We start from the raw sequence: 25,977 nt of genomic DNA, 5'->3' as shown, positions 1-25,977 counted from the left end.
CTGGATGGTTGCTCCATTGGGATCAGTCATAGTCCACATACAGCATTTCCTCAGAACAAAATCCATAAATACATTCTGTCACAAAGCCCTTCCTTAGCCTCCAGTTTGGCAAAGTAAGTACCAAAATCTGTGGAGTAAAGGCCTACTTGAAAAGCAAGACTGAAATTTGGCCAACAGCCAGAGGTCACATCCTTAACAGCACAACCAGGCTCTCAAGCACAAAGTGCTTGAGAGGCTCATCTGCTGCTAGGAGCCAGCACTTAGACACGGTAGGTTCTTACTGGTTATACTGGGTGCATCCCAGTATATGTGTTTATCATCCCAGGATGTGTTTATCATAGTTATAGGGATAACTTTAGAGCAGGAGACTGAAAAAAATATGGATTAAAAATTAAATCACTGCCCCTTTGCCCCTTATCACTGACCATAATTTACAGAACCTAATTTTTCATTACCCAATTCAGAGTCACAGAAACAAAATTGCTTCCTTTCCAAGTTGTTATTCTATTTGAGCTTCCTTGAGAGTCTGAGTTCTTTCACATCCCTCTAGACCAGCTGAGCTCTGAGCTACTGCCTCACAAGATCTGCCAGGATCCTTCCCAGAAACCCCACAAGGCTGATCGTAAGGGAAGACACACAGTTTAATTTCTCAGTCTTGCTAGTTCAAGAGCTATCTGCATCTCAAAACTTGCCAGAACCAGCTCCAGCAACAGTTGTCATCACTAATGCTTGCATACAGGGGGGTTGAAGACTGTGGCTATGTTACAACATAAAAAAAACAAAAACAAAAAAAAAACAAAAACAAAACAAACAAAAACAAACAAACAAAAAAAAAGCCCTTGTCCTTCCCATGAAACCACACTGCCAGTGGTTTAGTAGCTGCCCTGCAGCAAGCAGTTATCTACATGTAGAAAAATTTAAAAAAAAAAAGAAAAACAAAATTAACATAAATGCAATACTTCAGCAAAAGATAAGCACACATGCATACATGCTATGTGAAAATATCAGAAGCTATATGGGTATGTAGCCAAAACCAAACTAAATTTTTGGTCCATTAGAAGTTAACTTTATGTGAAAATGACTGCACTGAAAATATAACTTCAAAGACATTCCGGCTTATAATACAGATTTTGTACTTTTACAGCCTTTGTAATGGACTTTTCCAGGCAATAGGTGAGGCTGAGAGGGAAAAGATAGATCTCCCCTGCTTAGGTAAAACTGTGTGTCGAGGTTGAAAAGTTAAAGAAAAGTCTAGAGTTGCAAACGCACCAAGGATAGACCACCACAGGACAAGCTTTAAAGGCCTATGGGATCTCTCCCTGCTCCCGGCACCGCCCCTCCGCGCGCGCGCGCAGCGCTGGCCCCGCCGCTGCGGAAGTGACGCGGCCGCGGTGCCGCGCAGGCGCAGTGCCGGAGCCGTGCTACCGGAGCCCTGCTGCCGGGGCCGACCCGCTCGGAGCAGCCCGGCCCGGCCCGGCCCGGCCCGACCGTGCCCTGCCCTGCCCCGCCCCGCCCGGCCCCTGCCCCGCCCGGCGGTGCCGCTCCCGCTGTGCTGCGAGGCCAAGGCTCGGACACGGCCCGGCGGGAGCCGCCGCTCCCAGCGCCGCGCTCGGTCGCACACAGAGGTGGGTGAAGCGCCACTTGTGCCCGGGCAGGCTTGGTGCAGGTGGGACAAGGGGCCCGGGGTTCCTGGGAGCGGGCGGTGTGGTACCCGCTGCCTGAATGCAGGGCCTGAATGCACCCTCTGTGCGGGCGTGTTCCGAGCGTGTGGCAGAAAACCGTGTGGTGGGGCTGCGATCCACGGGCTGCCGTGCTGGGAGATGTTGCTCAACTATACCAGCTCCAGGCTTGCCTTAGTAAGTCAGCCCAGCATTAATTTCCTGAGAATTGAGGTGCTTTATGCTCCACTTCAAAGCTGAATTGTCAAACTAAAGCCAACTGCACTCATTGGTGTTTTCGATGGCAAGTCTTAACCTGTTTCCAGAAGTTGTATTTTTGGGGTTTGGGTACGTTAAATTGCATAAGTTTTTGTTATGTCACGGTCTTCTGGAGCATGACCATTTACACAGAAGACTGAGTTCACTGTCTGGCAAGGAGAGTAATTTTTACACGTTGTCTTGTTTGTATTCATATCAACATCTTCCAGGAGGGTTAAACATAGTTGTCTCTGAGAGGTTTTGGCTACTCTTTTGATTGTGGGAGTTGGTGTGGAGATGTCTCTGCATGTAGATGCATGCATCTCTATCTGCATGATGGAGAAGTAGAACTACCAGATGTTTTGACACGAGAATCTGTCATAAACATGCTTATTGGTTTGCTTATATTTTTTTGGAGGCGGTACAGGATTCATAAGGAGCTTTTTATGTGTGGATGTTCTTATGATAATAGCTTCTTTGTTGCTTTTGAGCAGAGGATGCCAACGCACAAGAGTCACCTGCCAGACAGTATCCAAGAGCAAGAGTCTGCCACTACTTCAAGCAATGATTGCCTGCATAATGATGAGGACTTGGGAACTGAACAGGAAAATGGCATTTGTGACAATGGTGTGGGTAATAGTATCGGAATTCCCAACTCTGACTGCCAGGCTTCCACTTCCGTGGCTGTTCCTTTGGAGGTGCCCAGAAGAGGACATCCCCTTTTACAGATCAACAGGCAGCAGATTCAGTCTGTCTCATGTAGTGCACATGCTGCTGAGCTCAAAGATTTAGGAGTTGATGTCTATGACCAGGACGTGTTGGAGCAAGGAGTTCTTCAGCAAGTAGATAATGCAATTAACGAAGCAAATAAAGCAGCAAAAATAGCTAATGCATCAAAAGAGTATGAGTCAGTACTGGAGGATTTAAGGTAAATTGTGTGTCTTCTTACTGTTCCCTTCTCCTACTGACAATCTAATGGGACTTGGTATCTCATGTTTTTAAAATCTTGAAGAGGAAAAGGTGTTTTGAAAGTGCTTGAGTACATGTACTCCTTGGAGTCACTTTTTAAAAATGAAGAAAATATTTTTCACATCAGACTATGCTTCATTGCTCTTATTTGACTAGTCGTGTCAAGGCAGCAGGGTAGAGTGCACCTCCTTTTTCTGCTTTGTCTCCTACCTCACCAAGATGCATCTATTTTCTGGGCAGTGGAGAATTACTCTGTTATTCAAAGTTACAGTCAGAAAAAGTGTCACTTCCTCAATTCTGTATGTTTTGTGGGGTCATCCACTTCAAGTTATGTTCCTTCAGTAACTTGGATGACTCCATCTCATGAATGTCCTACAACCAAAACAGCCTTCTCACAAGTGTTTGTAAGAACTTCTTAATGATACCTTAAAAGAATCAAATGCTTAACATTGATACTATAGATACTAGAAGACTTTGAGGAATAGGAGCCAGTAATCTTTCAAATGTTGATCTCCCTTTTTGTTTCTAGTCTCACTGTAGAGTTACTCTGTAAACTATTGCAGGTAAATTATTCTACCTGTGTATGTTTCACTGCATCACCCTTGCACTAATGGTGTTTTTTTGTGCTCGAGAGTGCTGTAGGTCTCAATTATAATTTTCCAGTTTGGGTGTGGAGATGTGAAATTAAGTTTGCAACACTGAAATCTAATTTCAGGTGATGTGGAACAGAAGAACATAATGAGTAAGGTGGTATTGAGAGAAAGAATGGAGCAGCATAACCATTACCATTAGAGTATGTGGTTATTGGAAGAGTGGTGCACAGCACCATTAATTAATGTTTTCCCGTTTTTCTTTCAGAAGTATCCTATGATTTTTCTTATCCCTCTATTTTCACCTTTCACTTCAAGTCGTAAAACAAGATTTACGTGAGGGAATGCAAATGGTTTATGCAGATTTGCAGAACTTGTCTGCATAAGATGTAATGTGAGAATCTGAAAGTTGATTTTTGAGAAAATTAACAGATGTAGCTGACTTTGAGCAGAAGGACTAACAAAACAGACATGAGTAAAGGATGATAGAATTGCTTAAAATCCTGAAGCTCAGTGAATGCATGACTAGAGAAAAAATCAAGCAAGAAATGTTTTTTGAGTAGCTGGCACAGAGTTCATGGTAGAAGCTGCATGATTCTATAATATACACACAAATTGAAGCAGAAAAAGAAGAATAAAAATGTTTGAAGTTAAATCCTGTTTAAATTTCAAAGTCCTGTTAGTTCAAGTTTTGTGGAAGACGAGAGCATCAAGAGACTCCAGGGCCAAGGAAGCAAGAGCCAAAATTAGGAGATGGGTGCAGGAGGATGGTGTACTGCAAAGCAGCACAACTGGAGAGTGAGAAAGAAAGGGGATGGTTCAAAAATGTTAAAAGAGAATGAAGAAGTGAGGATAGCAGTGATTGCTGGGGAGCTGGTAGAATATATCTCCTAGGAAGGATAACTGGTAGAATTCAGATTAGAGCTGGAAGTAAATGTGGCCCAAATCTCCTCCCTGGCAATGGAGGAAACTTCCTTAGTGCTTTTCTTTGCATAGAGGGGGAATAATGACCGCTTTGCAGGTCTTGTGAACAGTTGTCTTCTACTTTTTTCATAATGCTTTGAGATACTAATTTGTGTATCCTTATGAAGTATTCTGATATATGAATTAACAAACCTGGTTTTGTTGCTTTTGATGGTGTGGCAGTTCCTTCTTCCTTGCAAATGAATTCAACCACAGAAAGATTAGGTTGTAGCATGTAGTTCTACTTGAGTTTCACATTTTATATGGAAACATGAAAAATGGTAAAAGCATGAGTAAAAAAAGTTTAATGTTGATGTGCTCTTAATTCTTTGAACTAGTCTGGCCTGTGAAATTGCACCTTTGTTGTTGCAATCCTCCTCCCGATGGGACCCCTCTGTCCCACCCCCCGTGGGCACAGGCGGTGGAGGGGGTCCTGGAGTGGATACAACACGGACTCAAAGTATCTGGACACAGGAGGCTCAAATTTGCTGGAATAATCCCAGGTTTATTGTCTGTCCTCCATCCGGGGCAAGAGAGAGACCAAAATGCCCTGGGTCTTATCTCTTATACCAGGGGGCAGGGGTGATTAGGGGATGCAGGGAGGTCACAGCCAATGGGAAGGGGGAAGGGAAAGAAGGTTTTCAGGTAGAAACTAACACTGCACAAACCAGAGGTGAGTTTTACCCTTGGGAGATACCAAGATTTTTAGATGCACTACAACACTTTGTCTTGTCATCTGCTTTTTGCATAAAAGGTAAAAAATACAGGTTTCCTTATATAATGGCATCGAACTATTAAAACCATTTTAGAAAATGAAAACATGGTGTTTCTCATTTAGATTTTTGGTTTGTGTCTTGTTTACCTTGAATAATGAAAGCAACCACTCTTGCTTGTCTTCATCAGACTTGTAATTTTTGAGTACTTAATACTACAGTGGTTGTTCAGTTTATGTTCTTCTGGAATCTTACTATTAGCAAAGTTTAGTTTAAAAATATTTTATGATATTCAAGTTTTTCAAGTGTTTAGTATTTCCAGTGTTGTTTAACTATATTATGCTTATCCAGAACCTTACCTTTTGACCTTTTTAAGTCTTATATTAAATCTTCTGGAGTTTTTAAAATGTCTGAATTGAGAATGTGCTATTTTTCTTTCTAGACTTTACCAGTTCATTGCAATCTTACTATTTTTGCAGATCATGTACAACATCTCTGAGACATGTAAATAAAATTATTGAGGAACTTTCACCTCAAGCTGCTGACAACAAAAATATTAACAGAAAACTAGATTCTGTAAAACGGCAAAAATATAACAAGGTAACTGGATTACAGTAATTTCCTGTTTACAATTAGGTTTATGCTTTGCCTTAAGATTTGGCTTTTGTGATATAATTCTTAATTACATAGTTCAGACTCAAGTCTAGAATTGCTTTTCTTTTCCTTTGAAATGATTTCATACTAATTTAAAGAATTTAAAGTGCTGAATTTTTTTTTTTATTCTAAGTTTTGGAACAAGATATAAAACAGAAGTTCCAGGACCTGTTCAGAAGATTGATTTGCATTAATTTAATTAAAACCCTCACAGTAGTTTTGACAAAGCCTTGTTAGGGCATGATTCAGTAGTTTAACTAAATCTCAGATCTCATGGTTATTCCTTCCCTCTGTTCTTTGCCTTAACCCTCTTTCATTCTCTGTATCTTGTCAGTACACATAGTTTGTGAGCCTCTTTAACTCACTGATTCAGAAACTGCTGCAGCTTTTCTCTGCCAGCACAGTGAGTTAAGGGAGCTGTAGAGCAATCCAGTTGGCATCCGGGTAGACAATAGACCTTTACAGCTGTGAATAAGAAAGAGATTTGAGAAAAGAGAAACTTCTACTACCCAGGAAGGTAACACCTTGATCAGCTCACTGTCTGCTGGAAATTCACCCTGATACTTTCTCTAATGATAAACCTGTTTGAAACTTACTGTCTTTTGCCCTCAGAAGGCCAGTCTTAGGTCTGAATGAGTCATTTGCTGCTGACTCATTCACTTGTAGTTTATTAACCTTGATAATTTCAGCAACCCAGATAATACTGTGCTCATAATTTAGCCAGTTAAGAGAGAGTGATGGGGACAGTACAGAGCAGTGGCAAAGGACTAGAAAAAAGTAGTGAAAGTAGTAGGAAGAAATGTGTTAAACCAGACTTACATTAAAGAATGATCACTATTCTGCATGTTTTCATATTGCTTGAAGAGATTTACATATGTGTTAGTTTAGGAGAAGTTCAGACCTCTTTGCAAGTTTATTGTTAACCATCTTTGAAGTGAACAAAAAAAAATCTCCTTTTGAAAATCATAAGCCATGGAAGTGTTCCTAATAACCTGAATTTTACAAAGGGTTTGGTTTTTGCGGAAGTATGTGCCTTTCTAGGTAAGGAAATCCTTCCAAAGCATAGAGTATCAAATTTGAAGTTTACATTACCTGTGTCTTTGTTTTCCTGGTTGGAATGTTTTGTTTCACAAATGAAAGTTAGCAGTATCAAGGAATCATACCATCACAACTAGATGTACTGTTTGAGGGTATTACAATCAGAAAAAAGGTGTAACAGAAGAATGAATGGGTAAGAATGATTTTCATAGGAGTAATGAATTATACTTCTTACATAACCTGTAACATTGATATTTTGAAGTCATTTCACTTTTTATTTTTTCCTGTTAAATTAGCTATGACCACTCCCAAACTAACCATGGACAAACACCTTTCAGGATGCTGGACTGATTTACAATATCAATTCCTATGTAACAAAACATTCCAAAGCTTCTAGGATGATGAATAAATCTTAATAAATCTTAGAGCTGTTATTTGTGGCTTGGTAATCACGAGCCCAGTCTTGCAATCACAAACAGATCTCTTGGTGTGCTCTGTGTGTCCCAGCAGTCAGCTTTGATGGGCTTCCTTCACTAGAATCAACACATAAAATGGCCTTAAGAAATGTACAGACAAATGAAGTGTGCACATGAATTTTGTATATGTAAACAGCCTGATCTTACTATACACATATGGTAAGATAATCATACAGCCAAAATCATGTGTCTTCTGTGGGTTGGAGCCCTACAGGTATTGTGGTGACACCTTTTTCGCACTTTTTTTTTTGCCTCAAGTGTGATACTATAAATATTTGAGTGTGGTTGAAAATACTGCAAATATATTGATTTAAGTGTTGTTTAAAAGATAAGCAAATTTATAAAGCAGATTAAAAATTAAATTAATTTATTCTTGTTGAAGGAGCAACAGCTGAAGAAGATAAAAGCAAAACAAAAACGTCTTCAAGGAATACTCGGTTTAACAGAGTCTGCTGATGAAGCAAATGAGATTGAATATGAGGAAGATGAAGGTATGTATAGGAAAAGGCTGAAAGTTCTACTTCAATATAATGCCGTTTTTTTGTTTGTTTGAAGATACTTTGTAAGATTTTTGCCAGTAAGGAAATAAATTTCAGTGGTTGGCTTTCAAAGAGAGTTAAGAACACTTATTCTGTACACCTGCAGATTTGCAAATCTTGGCATATTCATGTGGGAAGTTTTAAAAAATGGCTGTTAATCTGTGTTCAGCTGTGTAGAGCTGGCTGAGGCACATTAGAGTATTGGGCTTAATAAATTGGAAATCCTAACATTTTTTTCACAGCTAATTTGATAAAGATGACTAACATCATGATTGAATTACATTTTATATGCTGGATGCTATCAATCAGCATTAACAAAATTGTTTTTTCTTACTGTTGGGAAGTATCACTAGAAATGGAAGGGGGAAGTGCTGCTTCTTTTCAGGCTGCAGTGTGATTTTTAAAATTAAAAATAAGGTTTCTTCCGAAGTAGGGTATATGTTGCCTCAGTGTTTTACTCAGTGTGTTACAGTGTTTTACAGTGTTCTTTCTACTCTCTGCAAACTAAGCTAAACTAAACTAAGCTTGGCCACCTGCAGTATTACGCAGGGCAAGTTTGGGTCCTGTTGGTGTCTCTGCGTCACCTTTGGATTATATTGTTACTTGCAGAGGTGAAAAAACTCTTTGTGCTGTTTGACCCTTGCACATGTGGTTGGAGTAGATTCCCATCTTATAGAGCTCATGCTTCTCTCCTGATTCAACAACACTTAGAGTCAAAGCCTCAGTTAACTTTTCTCAGTGGAAAAGCATCTTAAATCGTATTTTCTTTGGAAGGCTCATGCAGCAAAAGTCAGGCACTCAGTGTATTGAAATGTAACTAAGAAGTGAGTGGAGCCCAACAGAAAAAATGGAGCAATTCCAGTAGGAAGGGGTGGAGATGGAGGGGTTTTCATGCCTGATGCACTGATGTTACTCACTAAACATGTGATAGATACAGTGCTTTGAAATGGGACATTTAAAGCTGTGCAGACAATTCTGATATACTTATTTTGAAATTCTGGGCCCTAATAATAGATTTCAGGCCAGAATTTCCCTTCAGCTTCCTAAATTCAAGAGCTTTTCTTTCTCTTTGGTTTCAAACATCAATTACAGATTGTGTATAGTAACTGTAAGTGCACCTAAAAGTGCTCTTTTATGGCAGATTGCTGTGCAGCCAGTCTGACTTTTAAAAGTCACCATCTTCATATTGGTATTGTAGGCTAGGAAGACAGGTTTTGAGTTTTTGGATTTTGTTTTATTGTTTGTTGTTTTTTTTGTTGGGTTTTTTGGAAGCATATGGTAGGACAGTCTGTGTTTTGTGAGATTTTTTTCCCTGATAATCAATTTTTGTCTGTTGTGGTAATCAAAATGTCAAATTTCAAGCTTATGAGTAGGACTAAAAAATCAGTAATAAAATTGAAATGGGCAATGTTGCTGCAGATGGGAACACAATGGTTTCTTGTACTGAACTTGGTGGTATGGGTGGAATTAGCCACATAGGTGGTACATTGGAGTTCATGTGTTATTTGGAATTGTAATTTTATGGTAATTCTTGCTGCTGTGTGTTGTTTCAGAAGTATTTGCATTTTGATAGTAACACCCTTGTTCCTGTGTTTTTGTTATATGGAGTGTGTTAAAGGCATGCTGTATTTTCTGGCTTCTGTTGTAGAGCCTGGTCCATCATCCCTTGGCAGTATGCTTATGCCTGCTCAGGAAACGGAGTGGGCAGAGCTCATTCGAACTGGTCAGATGACTCCTTTTGGAACTAAAATACCTCAGAAGCCAGAGAGGAAGGCACGACAGTTAAGATTAAATGAAGCATCTGATTTTGAGAAGTACTTAGCAGACCAAGCTAAGCTGTCATCTGAAAGAAAGAAGTTATCTCGTCACAAAGGAGCAAAGAAGAAAGCACAAGCCAAAAATGTTCAGTGTGTGACTCCTGCAGCTGCCACAAAGGAAAAAAGTGGTAAAGCCCTGTCAAAAACAGATAAGCGCTTAAAAAAACACTTGAGAGAGCTTCAGAAGCATGCCCTTCAGATTCATTCAAAGGCCAGGATTCCAAAGGAAAAGAAATGTCTGGAGGCCAAGAAGTTCAGGCAGGAACAAGAGGATGGTAGTGGGGAGTCTGAGTATGTACCTGATGAGGAGCTCTTTGATCCAGAAGCAGCAGAAGAGGAAGAAGAACAGGCATCTTCTCTTGCTGAGAATGATTCTGATTATGAACTTAAGAGTTTATCAAGAAAAAGAAAACATTTGGTGAAGAAGGGTTTTAAAGAAGCTGAAAATGATGCTGACTTTGTTCCAAGCTCAGAGGAAGAAGAGCACACACCAGGGAAGCATAGAGTGAGACGATGGAGAGACGATGGAGATGTGGACTATTATAAACAGAGACTAAGGTTAGTCCTAGACATTTTTATTAATAATACTAATAAATTAGTATGTTGAAAATGCAAAGGACAATGTCTATTTTAGACTTCTAGGGAGCATGTTGAAGTAAGGAAAATGTGATAGGCAGAAGGATTATAAATAGCCTTCCAGAATGATTCAGACATGGAGCTTAATTGCAAGTACTTTGCTGTTAAATTTTTCTTGTTGTTATACGTTCTTATTTGTGGATCACCTGTGCTAATCTGTGCTTTATGAAATTTGTATAACCTATGTGTTGCTGGCCACAGGCATGTTACCTCTTCTCTAGTATAGGACATGAGCTTCATATAATAAAATTGTTGATGGCATGTGTACTTCTAGTTACCTTTACTGAATATTTTTCAGTTAGTTATATAGTCCTCTAGAAAATCGTGGAACTTGAAAACAGTTTCTCTAGAGCAAAAGGAGGAACATATATTAGGATTGTGAGTGAAGGGTGATTGATGATAGTGATAAACACTAGCACAGGAACTTAGTTAATGCTTGGGAGGTTCAAATTTTACACTTCTATGGAAATATCTTACAGATTGAAATGACGCTGTGTCAGAGAAGGAATCAAGAAGTAAAGGTATAAACACCACCTCTTCTGTGGTGAGAGCATGGGTTGCTGTGGAGGAAGAGGTATCTTCTGGTAGCAGAAGTGTTCTCAGTTGTAGAAAGTCTCATGTAGGAAGAGCCCAACTTCACTTTCACATCTCAGGTTACAAAGGCAGATCAGGAACTCATATAAGGCAATAGGTTTGCAATCCCAGGATGTTGCTTTGCAAAATTAAAGCATAGTTTATTGCTCTTGAATAGAAATTTCAGCAAGAGGCTACTCTGAACAATGTCCAAAGGGTCAAAAAGAAATATGTTTTCTATTGGATGCATTAACAAAAATTAATTGTTCTTAATCAGTAAAATATTTACTGTTTTATTGAGTAAAACTGTATTCTTCACATTTAAAGTAGACCAATATTAAATCATTTTTAATTCAGTGTTTTCATCAAGAGTAATTTATTTTGATTGAAAGTTTTAATATGACTCACAGTTTAAATTCATTCAAAAACGTTTTTTAATAACGTTAAGATTGTGACAATTTATCCTTAGCAAAGTCATATCATAGACTACATTTCTTTTGGTTACTGAAGTTACAATAAAAGCCTAAATGAATTTTAGAAATATCAATAACTGTAATTGCTACCAAAACACTACATCTCTTAAAAATTTCATAGCTACAGTTATTGTGGCTGTTAAGCTGCAGCTGTCCACATTGATGTTTTTATGCTGACACCCCCAGGTAATCTTCATTATGGGAAATGCCATGAGAAAATAAAATGTAGTGAATTAAGAAACATATTAAGAATGCTATAGAAATGCTGTCATTTGCTTACATTTGTATCTTGTTTCATGTCAGTTTTACTTTTGAATGCAAACGAATGGGTGAGATTATGGTATATTTTACCCATGAGGGAGGCAAAGGAAAGTCCTTCAGGATTACTTTATTCTTCTGAACATCTAGTCTTGTGTTTGGCAATGAATTCAGTCCTACACTCTTAGAGACTGAAAATGAGTTTCCTTAACATTAAAACTTTTCAGAGATAGGACTTCAAGAGATTGGTCTGTGTCAAGGGGAAGCTATGCTGATGTTGTTAAAGCATGATAATTAGCTAACTGCATGACTGCAGAGCATCTCTAGAACAAGAGACTGTTGTCAGAAGAGGTAGCTGTAGTCTGTTGTCAGGTGGGAGAGCAGCCAACTCTTCTCTGTCCTTCTAAAGGATAGTTCCAGGGGATGGCCTAGTGTGAGCAATGGAACATGAAAAAGTAAAATTTAGCTATGCAGAATCAGCTTAGGCTATCAGGAATTTCAGGTTTTTTTCCCTTGTGTGGGTCTTGCCTTTCTCAAGTTACTGTTACTGGAGCCATGTTGGTGTGTAGACATGCAGATGAATAACATCTGTTCTGAAAGGTCAGTGCCTAAGGTGAATTCCTAGCTTGCTAGAATAATGAACAGTACCAGGGAACATCAGGGTTATGGAGAATGAGGTAAATAGGATACTGTTATGCACCTATAGGTAATTCAGATATTCACTGAAAATGAGTGTATTGTCATTCCCAGCTATCCATCATACTGACTATTACCAGCTGAGCCCAGAGGCTTAGATAATCAGTCTCTAGGATGGTACTGGAGCATCTCAGAGACTCGATCCCCATCAACAGGTATATTATTAGTGTCTATGTCGTACTCAGTAGTGACCGTCTTCATCTAGAAGTGTTCAAAATTGGCGCTGGTAGGATCAAAACCTGTTCCATCCTGCCTAGTGGAATGTTCAGATGTCGTGATTTAACCCCAGCCAGCAGCCAGGCTGCACAAAGCCACTCACTCCCCCACCAGGGGAGGAGCAGAAGGGTAAAAGCTGGAAAACTTGTGGGCTGAGATAAAGGCAGTTTAATAGGGAAGGCAAAAGCCACACATTTAGGCAAAGCAGAACAAGGAATTAATTAGCTACTTCCCATGGGGGGGCAGGTATTCAGCCATCCCCAGGAGAGCAGGGCCCCATCTCAGATAAGTAACTTTGGAAGACAAGTACCATCACTGCAAACATCCCCCACTTCTTTCCTCCTTGTTCCCCCACTTTGTGCTGAGCACGATGCCATCGGGTCTGGAATAGCCCTTTGGTCACTTGGGGTCACCTGTCCTGGCTGTGTCTCCCCCCAGCCTCCTCACCAGCGTGGCAGCACAAAAAGGCCTTGGCTCTGTGTGAGCCCTGCTCAGCAATGACAACAACATCTCTGTATTATCAACCCTGTGTGCAGCACAAATCCAAAACACAGCCCCATACCAGCCACTGTGAAGAAAATTAACTCTACTTTATCCAAAACCAGCACATCAGGTCATAGCACAGTCAGTTTATTTGAAGACTATGGAAAGGATAAAAATGAACCTGTTTTTCAACTTCTTTTACCTAGAAGCATAAAACAATAGTAACCTCGAATGAATGCCTATTAAATATGTAGGAAATAAAACATTTTTGTTTTTCACTCAAGAGGAAAACTGCTACATTTTTTTTTTCTGTAGTATTCTCAAGCTTTGCAGATATGGAAACTACAAAGTATCAAGATTTTGTTTATATTATTCAGTCTTCCTTTACATGTATTAAAATGCCAAGTATAAGTATAAAAAAGTAATTTTTTCTGCTTATATATAGTTAATATGTTACGTTATTGACATCAGTATATATCTTCCCATACCAGTAGTCAGTATGTGTATGCCTGCTGCTTCAAGGAAGGAATTCCATGTCATATTATGGGAGATCAGTGCTGTATCAATGTTTTCTTGTGTATTCTGTATAGTTTGTGGATTACCATTGTTTGACTTCTATTGCTGTCAAGTGCACAGAGGCAAGGCAAGCTGCTTCTTTTCTTGTCTCTCAAGTGATATCCAGTTGAGTAGTAGGAAGTTTTGACTGTCAGTATACATAGCAGTTGAATCATAAAGAAAAAATTTGTGTTAAATTACATTTGTTTTCATAGATCACTTTTCATGTTCTAGCTTTCTTTGATGTACCTGAATTACTGAATCTCTCCATGTTTCAGAGTTACAAATTAAAAAAGGATTCAATGCTACCTTTCCTGAAAGCATTCCTACTGCTCTTTAAAGTGACAAGGCCAGGACACAGGTGAAGATATATTTTCTCTCACTCACTGAGTACACTTTTCCTTCTAAACTCAAGTGTGTAATTGTCTACATCAGTCTTAATTTACTTATGGAGGCTTGTGGTACTAACTGCGTGTATTTCATCTGTTAGGACATACCAATTAAATCCGCCCATATAGACCATAAAAAGCTAGATCAAAAAAGCAATACTGAATGCGTCAATTTAGCAAATTAGAATAATCTGTAAGGGATTCTTAGCTGTATAAAATATAAAACATATTGTGCTTCACAAATGCAAACTATATTAAATACTCAGCTTGGTTCCTGACTGATTTAAAAAAAAAAAAAAAGTCAAATTGTGCTCATTACTGTTTTGGGTGCAGAATTTCTTTCTAGGGTATTGTAGTAAGTGGGAAATGGGCTTAGTATCTGAATGCATTCTTATATTAAGAAGAAATATAATTGTATGATATATGGCTTTCATACTTCATTTTAGGGATAAAATTATATTTATGTCACTGACAGTGGACAATATAAGACAGATTTCTCAAAGGTCATGCTTCTGTTTTAAAGAGACTTTGGTAATAAAGTAAAACCTGTATTTTCTGATTGTTTAGGCATACTAATGATGTTTAACTGATGTGTGTAAAGAATATATTGACCAAATGGACACTAAGTTACTGTGTGTTTAAGTCACAGATGATGACCATTGTTTCTTCCTCCAAAGTTTGACTTCCAGGGAAAGGTACAAGACCAGATTAACCAACAGACTGGTCAGGTCTTAGAAATAGTGTTTGTCTTCCCATGGCTTCAGCCATTTGGATATTTGCACTTTTCTAAATAAAATAATGATGTTTCAGTGTAGAATGTCTTAGTGGTGTGCATTACATTAAGTTCACTGCCTTTCAGACAATGAATAGTTCTTCAAACTTTGAAAGTTGTTTGTGGTAACAAGTTGCTGCTATTTCTTTAAACTGGTAATTGATGTCTAAAAACTTCTAGATATTTGGAAGAGATGTAGTAGTACTTCAGTGAAGTAACAGAGCATGTAAAAAGGAAACGTTTCATAGGAAAAGTAAGTACAGGGTTTATTAGTTCAAATTCTAGATGTACATATTTTCCATGTATAATTTTAGGAGAAATCCCAAGGTCGATCACACTTGAAGAAAATGTAGTAATTATATGGAGGTGAAGTGCCTAAGTTCCTGGACAGCTTCGAGTTAACCTCGGAGTTTGTTCTTGGTTGTTTCTGGATCACTTTTCCCAATGCACACTAGAGGGCAATCTGCTCCTTCCCAGGGGAGGCTGCTGCTCCAGTGCTGCCTGGCGGTGGTCCGTGTTGGAGTACAAAATTAATAGCAAACTCTTATACAAATTATTGCCCTGCTTGGGATTAGTATGGATTGTTTACCTAGATGTCACTTTGGAACTTTGTAATCTGTAGTTTTTTTGATTCTAGTGTGGTAAGAGGAGATTCCTTCCTTGTTTTGAGTCGTGTCATAACCCAGTCAGATGAAATAATCAAGTTCTAGCATGTCTCAGTTCCAGTAGTGATACTGTCTGAAGCAATGACTATCAGCATTTGTCGATCTGAATTCCTTTTTCTGCAGCTCGGAAAAATAAGACCCTCTGTGCCTGATAGCATAACATTGTAGTACTGAAGAAACGTAAATGCATTCTTATCTGTGACTCTAGAATGTTTCATATCTGCCGGCTGGACTCCAGACCATGAATGTAATTTTTCTAAGTCAAACATTTAGCAGACTGCTAGTCTAAGAGATTTCCATTCCTGTTACAATAGGTTTATAAAAGAGGAAAACACTGACACTCATGTATTTTTAGTAAGTTCTTTTTTACTACTTAGCTGGATTAACTATTTTATGTAATGAAATAAGAAGAATCTGATATAAACATTAGCAAATCATCAGTTTTAAACAGCAAACTGAAGACTATCTTTGTTCATCTAATTTTTTTCCCCATATATACTCTTTTTTCTCTCCATCATTATTTTTGCTTCTGAAAACAACTTAAGTGATCAAAATATGCTTCAGTGAAACCGGCTCTCTAAACCTGACCAGCATTGTGCTGTCTTAATTTTTCAGTGCTTTCATTCTTGGCAGCGATTGTAACGTGCGTATTTGGAGATGGTGGTGTTTATTTTGAGTTAATAGAACAATACCAAGTTTGTGACTAGTTCCATAGAGACAGACTTGAAGTATTTTCTCAAAAGGTACTGCTGAAAAATTCATCTAGAAACCTCACATAATTAGCTTTCCTTCATGAGAAAGAGTGTATGATTTTGTTGCTTGTATGTAAAGTGTTGAACTTCTTCCCTGCTCTCTTGTTCCTAACACAAGTTTTTTTAAACAAATTTTCCAGATATTCAGAGACCATTAAGTGGAAGTTTGCTTTTGCACTGCATTCAGAACAGTAGCATATGGATGCTTTTAGTCTGTTGTGTACCTTGCCAGTTTCTGAAGGGATTTTGTCAGTTTATCCACCACATTCAGTGTGCCTGCAGTAAATGGCACTTTCAGGAGAGAATTCCAGCAAAACCCAAATTGTCAGTGAGGTGTTGCTGGTTGAGTAGTACATAGCCAGCTAGAGTACATGTTACCATTAGAGGCAGATGGGTTTGGGTCACTGGAGCACAAGTTCATAATTTCATTGGAGTGTTGAAGATCCTTTGGTACTATTTCAGCAGTGAGGGAATGATGGGACAGGTAATTCTCTTAAGCTGCCTGGAGTCCAAATAAGATGAGGCTGCAAACCACAAATCACACTGGAATTTCAAAACCTCATAAAACTCATTCTCTTAATAATGACTGCTTTATAGATTTAAAGCATGTCACCCTGAAGATGGTGATGTTTCCAATTGAGTCTTCTGTAGAAGATTAGACACTGCTTCATATTTCTCTACAGGAAGAAAGTTAAATTTAAGTGTTTGGTTGAATCATAAAATAGATTTTGAATACCTAAACTTCACCAATATTTGGAGCAGGGGGGGAGGGTGGGGTAAAGGGAGGGAGATTTAAGAGTTTAAAGTTGCCAGGTTTTTTGGTGCTGTTAACAGTTGATTCCATTATAATAGTATTTTGTATATAGAAAATTTAACTAGCTATGAAACATGTACCTTTTGTAATATACCTTAATATATCAGATATTTCAAGCATTTACTTGCATATTTCTCTCCTCCAAAGGATTACTATTTTAAATCATGAGCTTGCATTTTTGTTGGGTTTTTATCTGAACGAAATTCAGTGTCATTTTCATACATTTTTCCATGCTATAATTGAGTGTTGACTCCTTGTGTCACTGCAGGAAGTGGCAAAATGAACGTTTGAAGGATAAAGAACATCAAACAACTGAGGAACTTTCTGAAGAAAGTGACGTTGAATTTGAAGAGGGTTTCAAAGTACCGGGATTTCTCTTCAAAAAGCTTTTTAAGTATGTATTGTGTACTTCATTTCAATATTACGGCGCTGTATGTTGTTAATAATATTAGTTGTAATAGTCACGGTGAGTTCTAGATGCCCTTTGCTGTAACTTTTATGTCAGTGAATGATGCCTCAACTTTTGCTTCAATTGTTTCAGTAGGATACTTTCTTTAAAAAAGATTTCAAGATCAAACTTCAATGAAATTATCTTATTGTGAGCACAAAATGCAATTATATGAAAATACAGGTGAGAACAGGTACAGTTATGAAAATACAGGTGATACAGGCTGATGTGACTATTGTAAATGTATATTAGCTAAACTATGAATTGAGAAGCTCTACTTGTCTGTTTTTATAAATGCTTTCTTTTATTGGTATATGCTTGCTTCTAATTCACATGTGGAGTAGTACAATAGCTTTGCTTTGATACATAAGACATTGGCAAGATGTGATAGAAGAAAACAAGAAATATGATGTTTCTCTGAGCGAAGATTTTTACCAGTAAAAAATATTGAGAATTTTTTCTTTAAGTAAATACTGAAAGTCTTTTCAAAGTAACTGCTTGTAGTTCATATTATAAAATAATCTTGAATATTTTTCCAGGTAAAATTTTAAAATTTACAGAGTGAATTCTTAATTCCTTTGGTAGATGGAAAATACTAAACAACTCATTCTTTAGTTATTTAATGCTTAATTACAGATTTCGACATAATGGTTTTCTGTTTCAGTTTTTTAAAACATAGTGCCCAGTGATGCTTTCAAGTTCATCTCAATAAAAAAAAATAAAAAAAGTTACAAGTTAGCAGCTGTTAATTTGATCCATAATCTCTCCCTTAAATTTCATACATAATGGGCTTAAATTCAGTTTTGTTGACAAAATTTCACACAGCGGGAAAAACATCTTCTCTTTCAAAAGCAAACTCTCTTGAAATCTTAGTAGAAAGCCCTGGTTTATAATGGGTGTGTGTGGTATCCCTTCCAAGAGAACCACTTAGTCTTGACCTCAAAGAAGTTATTACTGTTGTCCTGTAGTCCTCAGAAGGAAAGCACTAGCTCTCAAATGGGATTGAATTAATGACTTGGTTGCTGGGACCATACAGAGCCAATATGTGGTCTCCAGTTGTTTATGAGAAGGTACTGCACAAGTATTCGTCTGGAGGACGGATGTGTGGTCTGAGCAACCCAAAGGGAAATGAAATCGAGCAGTCACTAAAAATTAATCTTGAAGATGCAAGCCTCACTAATGAAGGGTATCCCTGCAAACATGAGTCAGTTGGCAAAACTTCTTAAGTGGTTAGAAAGATCAATTGAGTTGAATGATTTGTCTGACTTGTAACTTTAATGCTGAGATCTCCAGTGTAGGAAAGCCCATAGTCAATAGGCATTAAAGTGTTGAGTTCTGAGCAAGTTTAGTACAAAACATGGAAGTATGTTGACCCAGGGACATGTATAGCATGTACTTCAAGTGATCTTCCTGCGTAGTTAAATTCCAAAGAAATTTCTAGCTCATGCTGGAAATAGGAGACCCTCAGGTTTGCTCTTTGGTTAGCCTGTTAAAGTGGACAGGCTGATTCTTCCGTGCACACTTGTCTGCTTTGCTAAACATTGAGCAGGAGTAACATTGATGCTGCTGTGGATCTAAACTGAGCAGACCTGCAAACATTGCCTTATTCCATCTGCACTAAGCCTAAGGAAACACTGTATGAAAAAGAAAACAGCCTTCATCACTATTTGCTTCCAGTGTGGTTTCCCTGATAAATCTGAAACACAATTTTGTCTCTGCAACAATGCATCTGAGCTCTGGTACGTACTGTGGTGAATTTTGAAGAATGCATCACAGCATGATTGCTCATGAGAAATACAGTACAATAAAATTATATTGGAAGGCCAGCAGCACTTTCCCTTAATTCCAAAATATTTTTGGAACAAAAAACACACCAAACAAAAACCATAAAAATTGGTGCAATAAAAGTGTAAGGTTGAACAGAATAAATTATCTTTCCATATAACCACAAAAATGAAGGAGGGTGTGTTCCTTTAACTTTTGAGTAGTTACAGTTATTGCATGTTTATATGATTATGCAAAGAAAGCACTTACATCTTTCATGTTTCTATATAAACATGGAGCAGAATTTTTCACAAGCTTAATTATCTACTGTGAAACTTTATCAGGAGAAGGAGAAATATGGTTATAAATTCATCTAATTTTAAAGCTCTGTATGTAATCCTAAAAAATAATACAAATTTATATTAGGAAGTTATTGAATGGTTGTCTTCTGAAGAGACATGCTGAACATTTGTCTGGGGAAGCACCTTCTAACTGGAATTAGAGTTTCCTTCAATTTTTTAATGTTTGTCAGAAGATGTTTTGTCTTCATAAAATGTAGTAATGATAGCATCTTAATCCAATTATAGCTAATCCTGCAAGCCATTTCATAGTTGTTTTATAGATTGCTGCATTTTAAGGTGAATTAATTTCTAATAAAAGGGTTTCTTAAGGGCTTCGTGGCAAATGCTTTTGAGACACTAGCAGATAGTGCAATGTCTGAACCATTAGATGTGTTCTTTGATCATCTTTTTTTAACTACTCAAGCCATTTGTTTGTCTCCATTTAGCATTCTCTAAATCCATACCAAACTCATCACAAATTGATTTTTAATAGTACTTTGTAGACACTAGTGTTGTTAGCTGTCAGTAGTCCTAAATATTATTAGTTCAAGGATGGAAACAGGATTTTGAAATGCACATAAGAAATAGTCTAAAATGAACAGCCCCTATTTAAAAAAAAAGTGGTTTGTTCTTTGCTGTGCTCTGCACTCCAGAAATGCATGTTGCCAAGAAAATTATCAGTAACCCATTCTTTCTGTAAGTTGCAACACACTGAGGTGATGAAACATGTTTGATTTTTTTTTTTTTTAAACGTGATTCAAAGACATGTTTTTTCATTTATTTCTTTTGTTCTCAATTTAACTCCCACACATGGTATATTATTCCTACTGGTCTCACTATTTCATATTGTTATAAAAAGGTATATCCTAAAGTGTATTCTCAGCCCAGCATCTTATCTTCACCTTTTTAGCTTGCTGTCATAAATCTTGCTTTATAGTCCACTTCTTGTAAGTGGAATGTATTCTACGTTGTTGCTTGTATGATTTCCAGTGAAGTACTGGGAGTGGAAACTGCTCTGATGCTCTCACATAATGCTCTACTGTATCCCATGCACTGCAATAGTTTCTATTGCTTAGCCTTGGTTTTTTTCTTCATTGAAAGGGACTAAATGATATTGTATTCATTTATGTAAAAAAAGCACGGTTTGGCAGATGTGATCAGTTTTGGTAGTGGAGTATGAAGTCTGTACCTCTTACAAGTCAACTGTTCCTTCAGTTCAAGGAATATGTTCCAAATAATACTATTTACTAGACCCCTTGCATGTTGTCTTTTCTGAAAAGATAATGCTTCGTGAGAGTAACTTTCCAAGTTACTTTTAACACTTAAAATATATATGAAATAAAATACCTTCCAATTACAATGACTGTCGGTTTAATTAGAAATGTTTCAGTGTTGTATAAAGAACGAAAGTCACGTGTAATGTCTGCATCAAAAATGTATGACCTAGTAAATACAGCACTCATGTAAAACACACATCCAGCATGTTACAGTAACTGGTATGAGAACCTTGCCAAATGATTAATTCATGAGTACTTTCTGTTATGATCTGTATTATCAAACATTTGCCATCTTCTTTTTCCTTGTTTTAGGTACCAGCAGACAGGTGTTAGGTGGCTTTGGGAATTGCACTGCCAGCAGGCAGGAGGAATTCTGGGAGATGAGATGGGATTGGGCAAGACCATTCAGATAATTGCCTTCTTGGCAGGTCTGAGCTACAGCAATATGAGGACTCGTGGTTCAAATTACAGGCAAGTGCTTCTCTGCAGACTGTCAGTCTGTGGAGCTCAATTAATATTTCATCAGATGTATTACTGGTGGAGGAGGGTCCTGTGAATTATTAATGACATTTCAATTACAATATTCCTTTAATTCTTTTAGTGGGGGACATCAAAGGAAAAATTTTACGAGACAATGGAGCTGTAGGGCAGGAAAAATTAAACATGTAACACTTTTAATGAATTCCAGGCATTGATGCTTCATTTTGCAGATGAGCCACGCTAGATATTTTGGGTCAATACAGTGTCTAAGGTTACCTTCCACAAATGGATTGTTTACAAACTCAATTACATTAATATCAATAGTTTACACAATATGGAATTTTAAATTAGATGTAATACCTTTAGTTCCATTTATTAAATTTTACATTAAAATATTTGTTCTTGCAAGCCACCAGGTAAATGTTTTACAGGAAGTAGCAAGCTGATTTGCAATGAAAGTTAGAGTTTCTGATGGGCAGGGAATTATCCATGCCAAAAATTAATACTGAGAGTAAAACCAGTAACTTATACAGAGGAATTTCCATTTGCTTTTGGGTTTTTTTTTGTTGTTACTGCTTTTCAAAACCTATGTTAGTGTGATTGGCCTTTCTTATATTTCACAGTTTTTTGTTACTGAACAATGCTTTAAACTTTCTTCTTCATAGGTGCAACTACTGGCAAGATATTTGTTTGTGTCCTCAGATTTACAAATGCACGCAGGAATAGTACTTGATTTTTCTAATTCTGTTGGCCTGTTTACCTGATGTAAATAGCTAAAGAGAAAATATTCCTGTTTTTTCACTGCTCACTTCCTACTATAGGCTTAATATAAAAAAAAAAAATTAAAAAGCAACCCTGTAGGTCCTTCACTCAGGCCAGTTGATTTACTTTAATATGGCTGCCTGGTAAAGGATGCTACTGTACAGATTATTTTATATTCCCTACCCCACTTGGGAGACCACTGAGTTGATTTAAATCCTTCAGGGACATCTCTTGACACTGTTAAATAGTGCAAAACTACAGTAAAACTTTGAAAAGGCCAGAATCAATTTTCCCACCTAAGTTGCAGGTGCAACTATCTTTCTGCATGTACAATAATGTTGAGTTTCATGTTCTCTCTGGTGCATGTCATTGAGTCCATCATGATAGTAATTCCGTGGGAGGAAATGAGGTTTAGTATATTGGTGAAGCTTGCTCTGCTTTTGCTTGTGTGCGGTAAGACAGACACTCTTAACTTCATCTTTCATAGTCAAGTATTTTCCTCCCATGTGCTGAGAAGGCAATAATACTGGTAACCATCAGCTCTGGGTAACTTGTTTCTACTTGAAAGAGTGTAGTCTGATAGGCAGGAGACTTTATGGGCAGCCTCCCTGGGAAGCACAAGGAGGGGACAAAGTTGTGTTGTCAGCACTGTCTTGTCTTCCAGCCTAGCTTGGGTCTCATTACCTCAGTGTGTAACAAAAACCTTTTACTACAGACTTGCCTTCATTTATTTGAAACATCAGATATATGAGAAACTGACAGAAAGTTTATACACTGATTATTTATCTATCTGTGCTCTTTGGGATACTGAGACATAAACATAAGCAGCTCAATCTCTACTTTGAGTGGCAGAGATTAATTTCCATGGTGCTTAGGTAAATAAAAATCCATTGCCACAGAAGAAGTGGGTTGCTCTTGCTGCCCCAGTCTCTTTTCACTAGTGTTGAGTTATTGTTTCAGCATGTTTTCCTGTGCTAGTTTTTTGAGTGTTTAAAAATTATAAATACATCATGAATACAGTTTCCTTTTTCTTGGTAGTAAATTGCAGGAATAGGAACTTAGGTGCAATTCTAATTGCATCCAAGTAATAATAATAAATAAAGGATACTTCTGAACTTGGGCTTTATCAACCAGAAGCAACAAATGGAGAAAGAGATTTGGATATATTGACCATATATGATATTGACCATGAGGAGTCAGTACAATGCATCTGTGAAAAAGGGACAATATGCAATATGACAATATATTTGGAGTAGGAACAGGGCAGTATTATTACCTTGGTACAAGGCTCTAGTAAGACTTTGGTTTCTAATGCTTCAAGTGTCACCTTTGTTCAAGGAAAGGAAACATAAATTGGATGGGCAGCAGAACAAATCTTGCAGTGTTGCAGTGATTAGGAGAATGAAGGATGCTCCTAAGTGTAGCAAGCTGAAGTATATGATTTGTTTAGTTTTGTGAAACAGCTCGGACTGGAGGAAGCTAGATGACTCTTTTATATAAATAAATAAAAGCTCTCAAGAGAATAATAAAATGTTGGCTAGTGAAAGTGGTTAGAGTCAGACTAGACACAGAAGAGTTTCCACACAGCCAAGTAGAGGGGGAGTGGAGTTTCTGAAAATTGATCCAAGGAGGTGTGAACTCTTTGTGTAAGATGAGGGCGTCAGAAAAATCTGGATAAACCTTACATGTGAGCTTGTGTGATACAGACCAGGGGAATAAACAGACATATTTTGTTACTACCCATGAAGAGTGAGAAACTAGTATGTTCTGGGAAAGTTGGCTTTTTTGCTTTAGGTATTTTTAAGAGCAGTAGCAGTGATTATTTGGATTCGTAGCATAGTTGAAGCTATTTTTCATGTCTCCAAGTTCTTACTTCCCTTTGGATTAGACCCTGTAAAGTGGTGTTACAGTATTTGTTCATAATAAGCAACGTCCAAGTTGTTGTTCTGCATATGTATAAGCTTGTAATAAAGAATATTATTTCTTCGTATCAGCGATTTCTGAAGACATTAAGAGATTTGGTTCTTTTTAAAGCAGGGTGTTGCTGGTGTCTGAGAAATCCTTTATTCCAATCAGTGTGTGATCTTGAATGTGTACTGTGATCTTTTGCATTATTTATTTATCGTCACTTGGATAGTACACAATCTTGTCTACACAGATCAGTGTATGATAACTGAAACTATTGCCTTTGTTTGCAAAGTCTTTTTGTTCCATTTTTTAGAAAGCAAATGTATTTGAAAAATAACTGCAGGTAACCACTCCTTAATATATTCGTTACATGATTATTGGTATTTATTTATGGCAGTAGTATTTTTTATTTGGCTGGTGTGCAGGGGACTTTTCCCTTCTTAAACTTAAGAGCAGCTCTGAGCTTCATATACAGAAAGACTTTGTTTCAGACCTCTTTAGTAATGCTCAGAAACAGTAATATAATTGTGAATAAGAAACTTCTGAGACAGTTTGAGCCAAGCTCAGATCTCAACTTCATGGATGAAATTGTCTGCCACTTTGGAGTCCTTGTCAATAAACTATGGTGATGAGAGTACCGTGTATTACCAACATGAAGCAGAACACCTGTAAGTCCATTTGTGAGGCTCTAGCTACACATTCTGTACAATAGAAGTAATAAAATAATTGCTTGTTAATGATTTCTTTTTGCTTATAGAAACAGCAGTTCCTGAAACCTGATTTGTAATATCACAGGAGGAAGTTCCCTTACGCCTTATTGTTTGGAGCTCTTCTATTCCTGTTTATCTTGATAGATGCATCCATTAACTGTTCAACGAGTAGATTCTTTTAGCAGTACCCTCTTCATCTTCCTTTAAAAAACAGACTTCCAGGAAAACAAATTGCCAATTAATTTCCATAGCTCTCATATTCCACTTAAACTGTAAAGTATGTCATTTTAATATGTGTGTATTTTAATGAGCCACTTAATACTGATTATTTATTTCACATTAAGGGTTTTTTTTCTTGAATACTCTATTTTAGATACCAGGGATTGGGTCCAACAGTGATTGTTTGTCCAGCTACTGTGTTGCATCAGTGGGTAAAAGAATTCCACACTTGGTGGCCTCCATTTAGAGTTGCTGTGCTCCACGAAACTGGTTCTTATACAAAGAGTAAGGTAATGATTGACATCCATTTTGTAATTCCTGAGGCTTTTTGGTTTTTCGGGGGGTTTTTTGTTTGTTTGTTTTTTGGTCACTAGCAAAAAAAAAAAAAAAAATCCCCAGTTGCTTAATGCTTCTGTGTGGGAAAGAGCTTGTGCCCTTTCTCTGAATGTATTAAAAGAACAAAAATTAATTGTCTTGCATAGATTTGGTAGTAAACTGGACTTAAAGGGGGAGGACACAGAATACATGTATATTATGATAAAGACTTGTATTGCCAGAACAAATTATACATAGTAACAGGTTTCTTGCTTGAGTTTTCCTTGTGCTGTAGTCCATGCTAGGAGTTTATGACTAGACTGCTTGTACACCAGATAAATGCTTGTAGCACTTGTGAATTCTCTTCTGCATTTCTTTGCATCACTGTGTCACTGAGCTGTTATTTAATGTGTTTTTCATGCATGGACAATTTCTCTTCGGTTGCTTGCTGACAGTTGGTATCACTTAGTCTCATTTTCTTCAATAACAGAGTTACTTTGTTAGCAGTTTTCACTGTTTCAAGCACTGCACTTTCTGTCTTCCAGTTTTCTTTTGTCAGTCTCTTCATATACCTGTTCTTAGTCTGTTTCTGAAGTTGGAAAGCCTGACTTGTCTGAAGTTTCAAACTTTGGTACCTTGCAGGAACAAAACAAGGAAAACTTAGACTTTTATTTTCCCTGTGCTTTATATTTCTCATGTTTAAATGGATTTTCAGGATTCAGCAAAGCATTTCTAAATTTGTCTTTAAATATTTATTTAATTTCTTGTAATCACATTAAGATTATATGGTGCTTAA

General features: G+C 37.5%; 1 protein-coding gene across 2 annotated transcripts in view; it reads left to right on the top strand.

Annotated features, from left to right (window-relative positions):
- The first annotated feature begins 1,441 nt into the window (after positions 1 to 1,441).
- The window catches only part of ERCC6 (ERCC excision repair 6, chromatin remodeling factor), a 46,394-nt gene continuing 21,858 nt past the window's right edge, over positions 1,442 to 25,977 (top strand). The window contains exons 1-8 of one of the 2 annotated variants that reach the window (XM_058841562.1): positions 1,442 to 1,625; positions 2,411 to 2,844; positions 5,631 to 5,751; positions 7,702 to 7,810; positions 9,507 to 10,233; positions 17,226 to 17,351; positions 21,100 to 21,258; positions 25,021 to 25,156. In XM_058841562.1, coding sequence (XP_058697545.1) covers positions 2,414 to 2,844; positions 5,631 to 5,751; positions 7,702 to 7,810; positions 9,507 to 10,233; positions 17,226 to 17,351; positions 21,100 to 21,258; positions 25,021 to 25,156 — 1,809 coding nt within the window. In that variant the 5' untranslated portion in view covers positions 1,442 to 1,625; positions 2,411 to 2,413. The other variant, XM_058841561.1, reaches the window with a different exon arrangement.

The sequence above is a fragment of the Poecile atricapillus genome, chromosome 6 (assembly GCF_030490865.1).
Source record: "Poecile atricapillus isolate bPoeAtr1 chromosome 6, bPoeAtr1.hap1, whole genome shotgun sequence".
In the NCBI taxonomy this organism is placed as follows: domain Eukaryota; kingdom Metazoa; phylum Chordata; class Aves; order Passeriformes; family Paridae; genus Poecile; species Poecile atricapillus.
The sequence above is the reverse complement of the archived record's forward strand: the minus strand, read 5'-3'. Positions and strand labels throughout refer to the sequence as shown.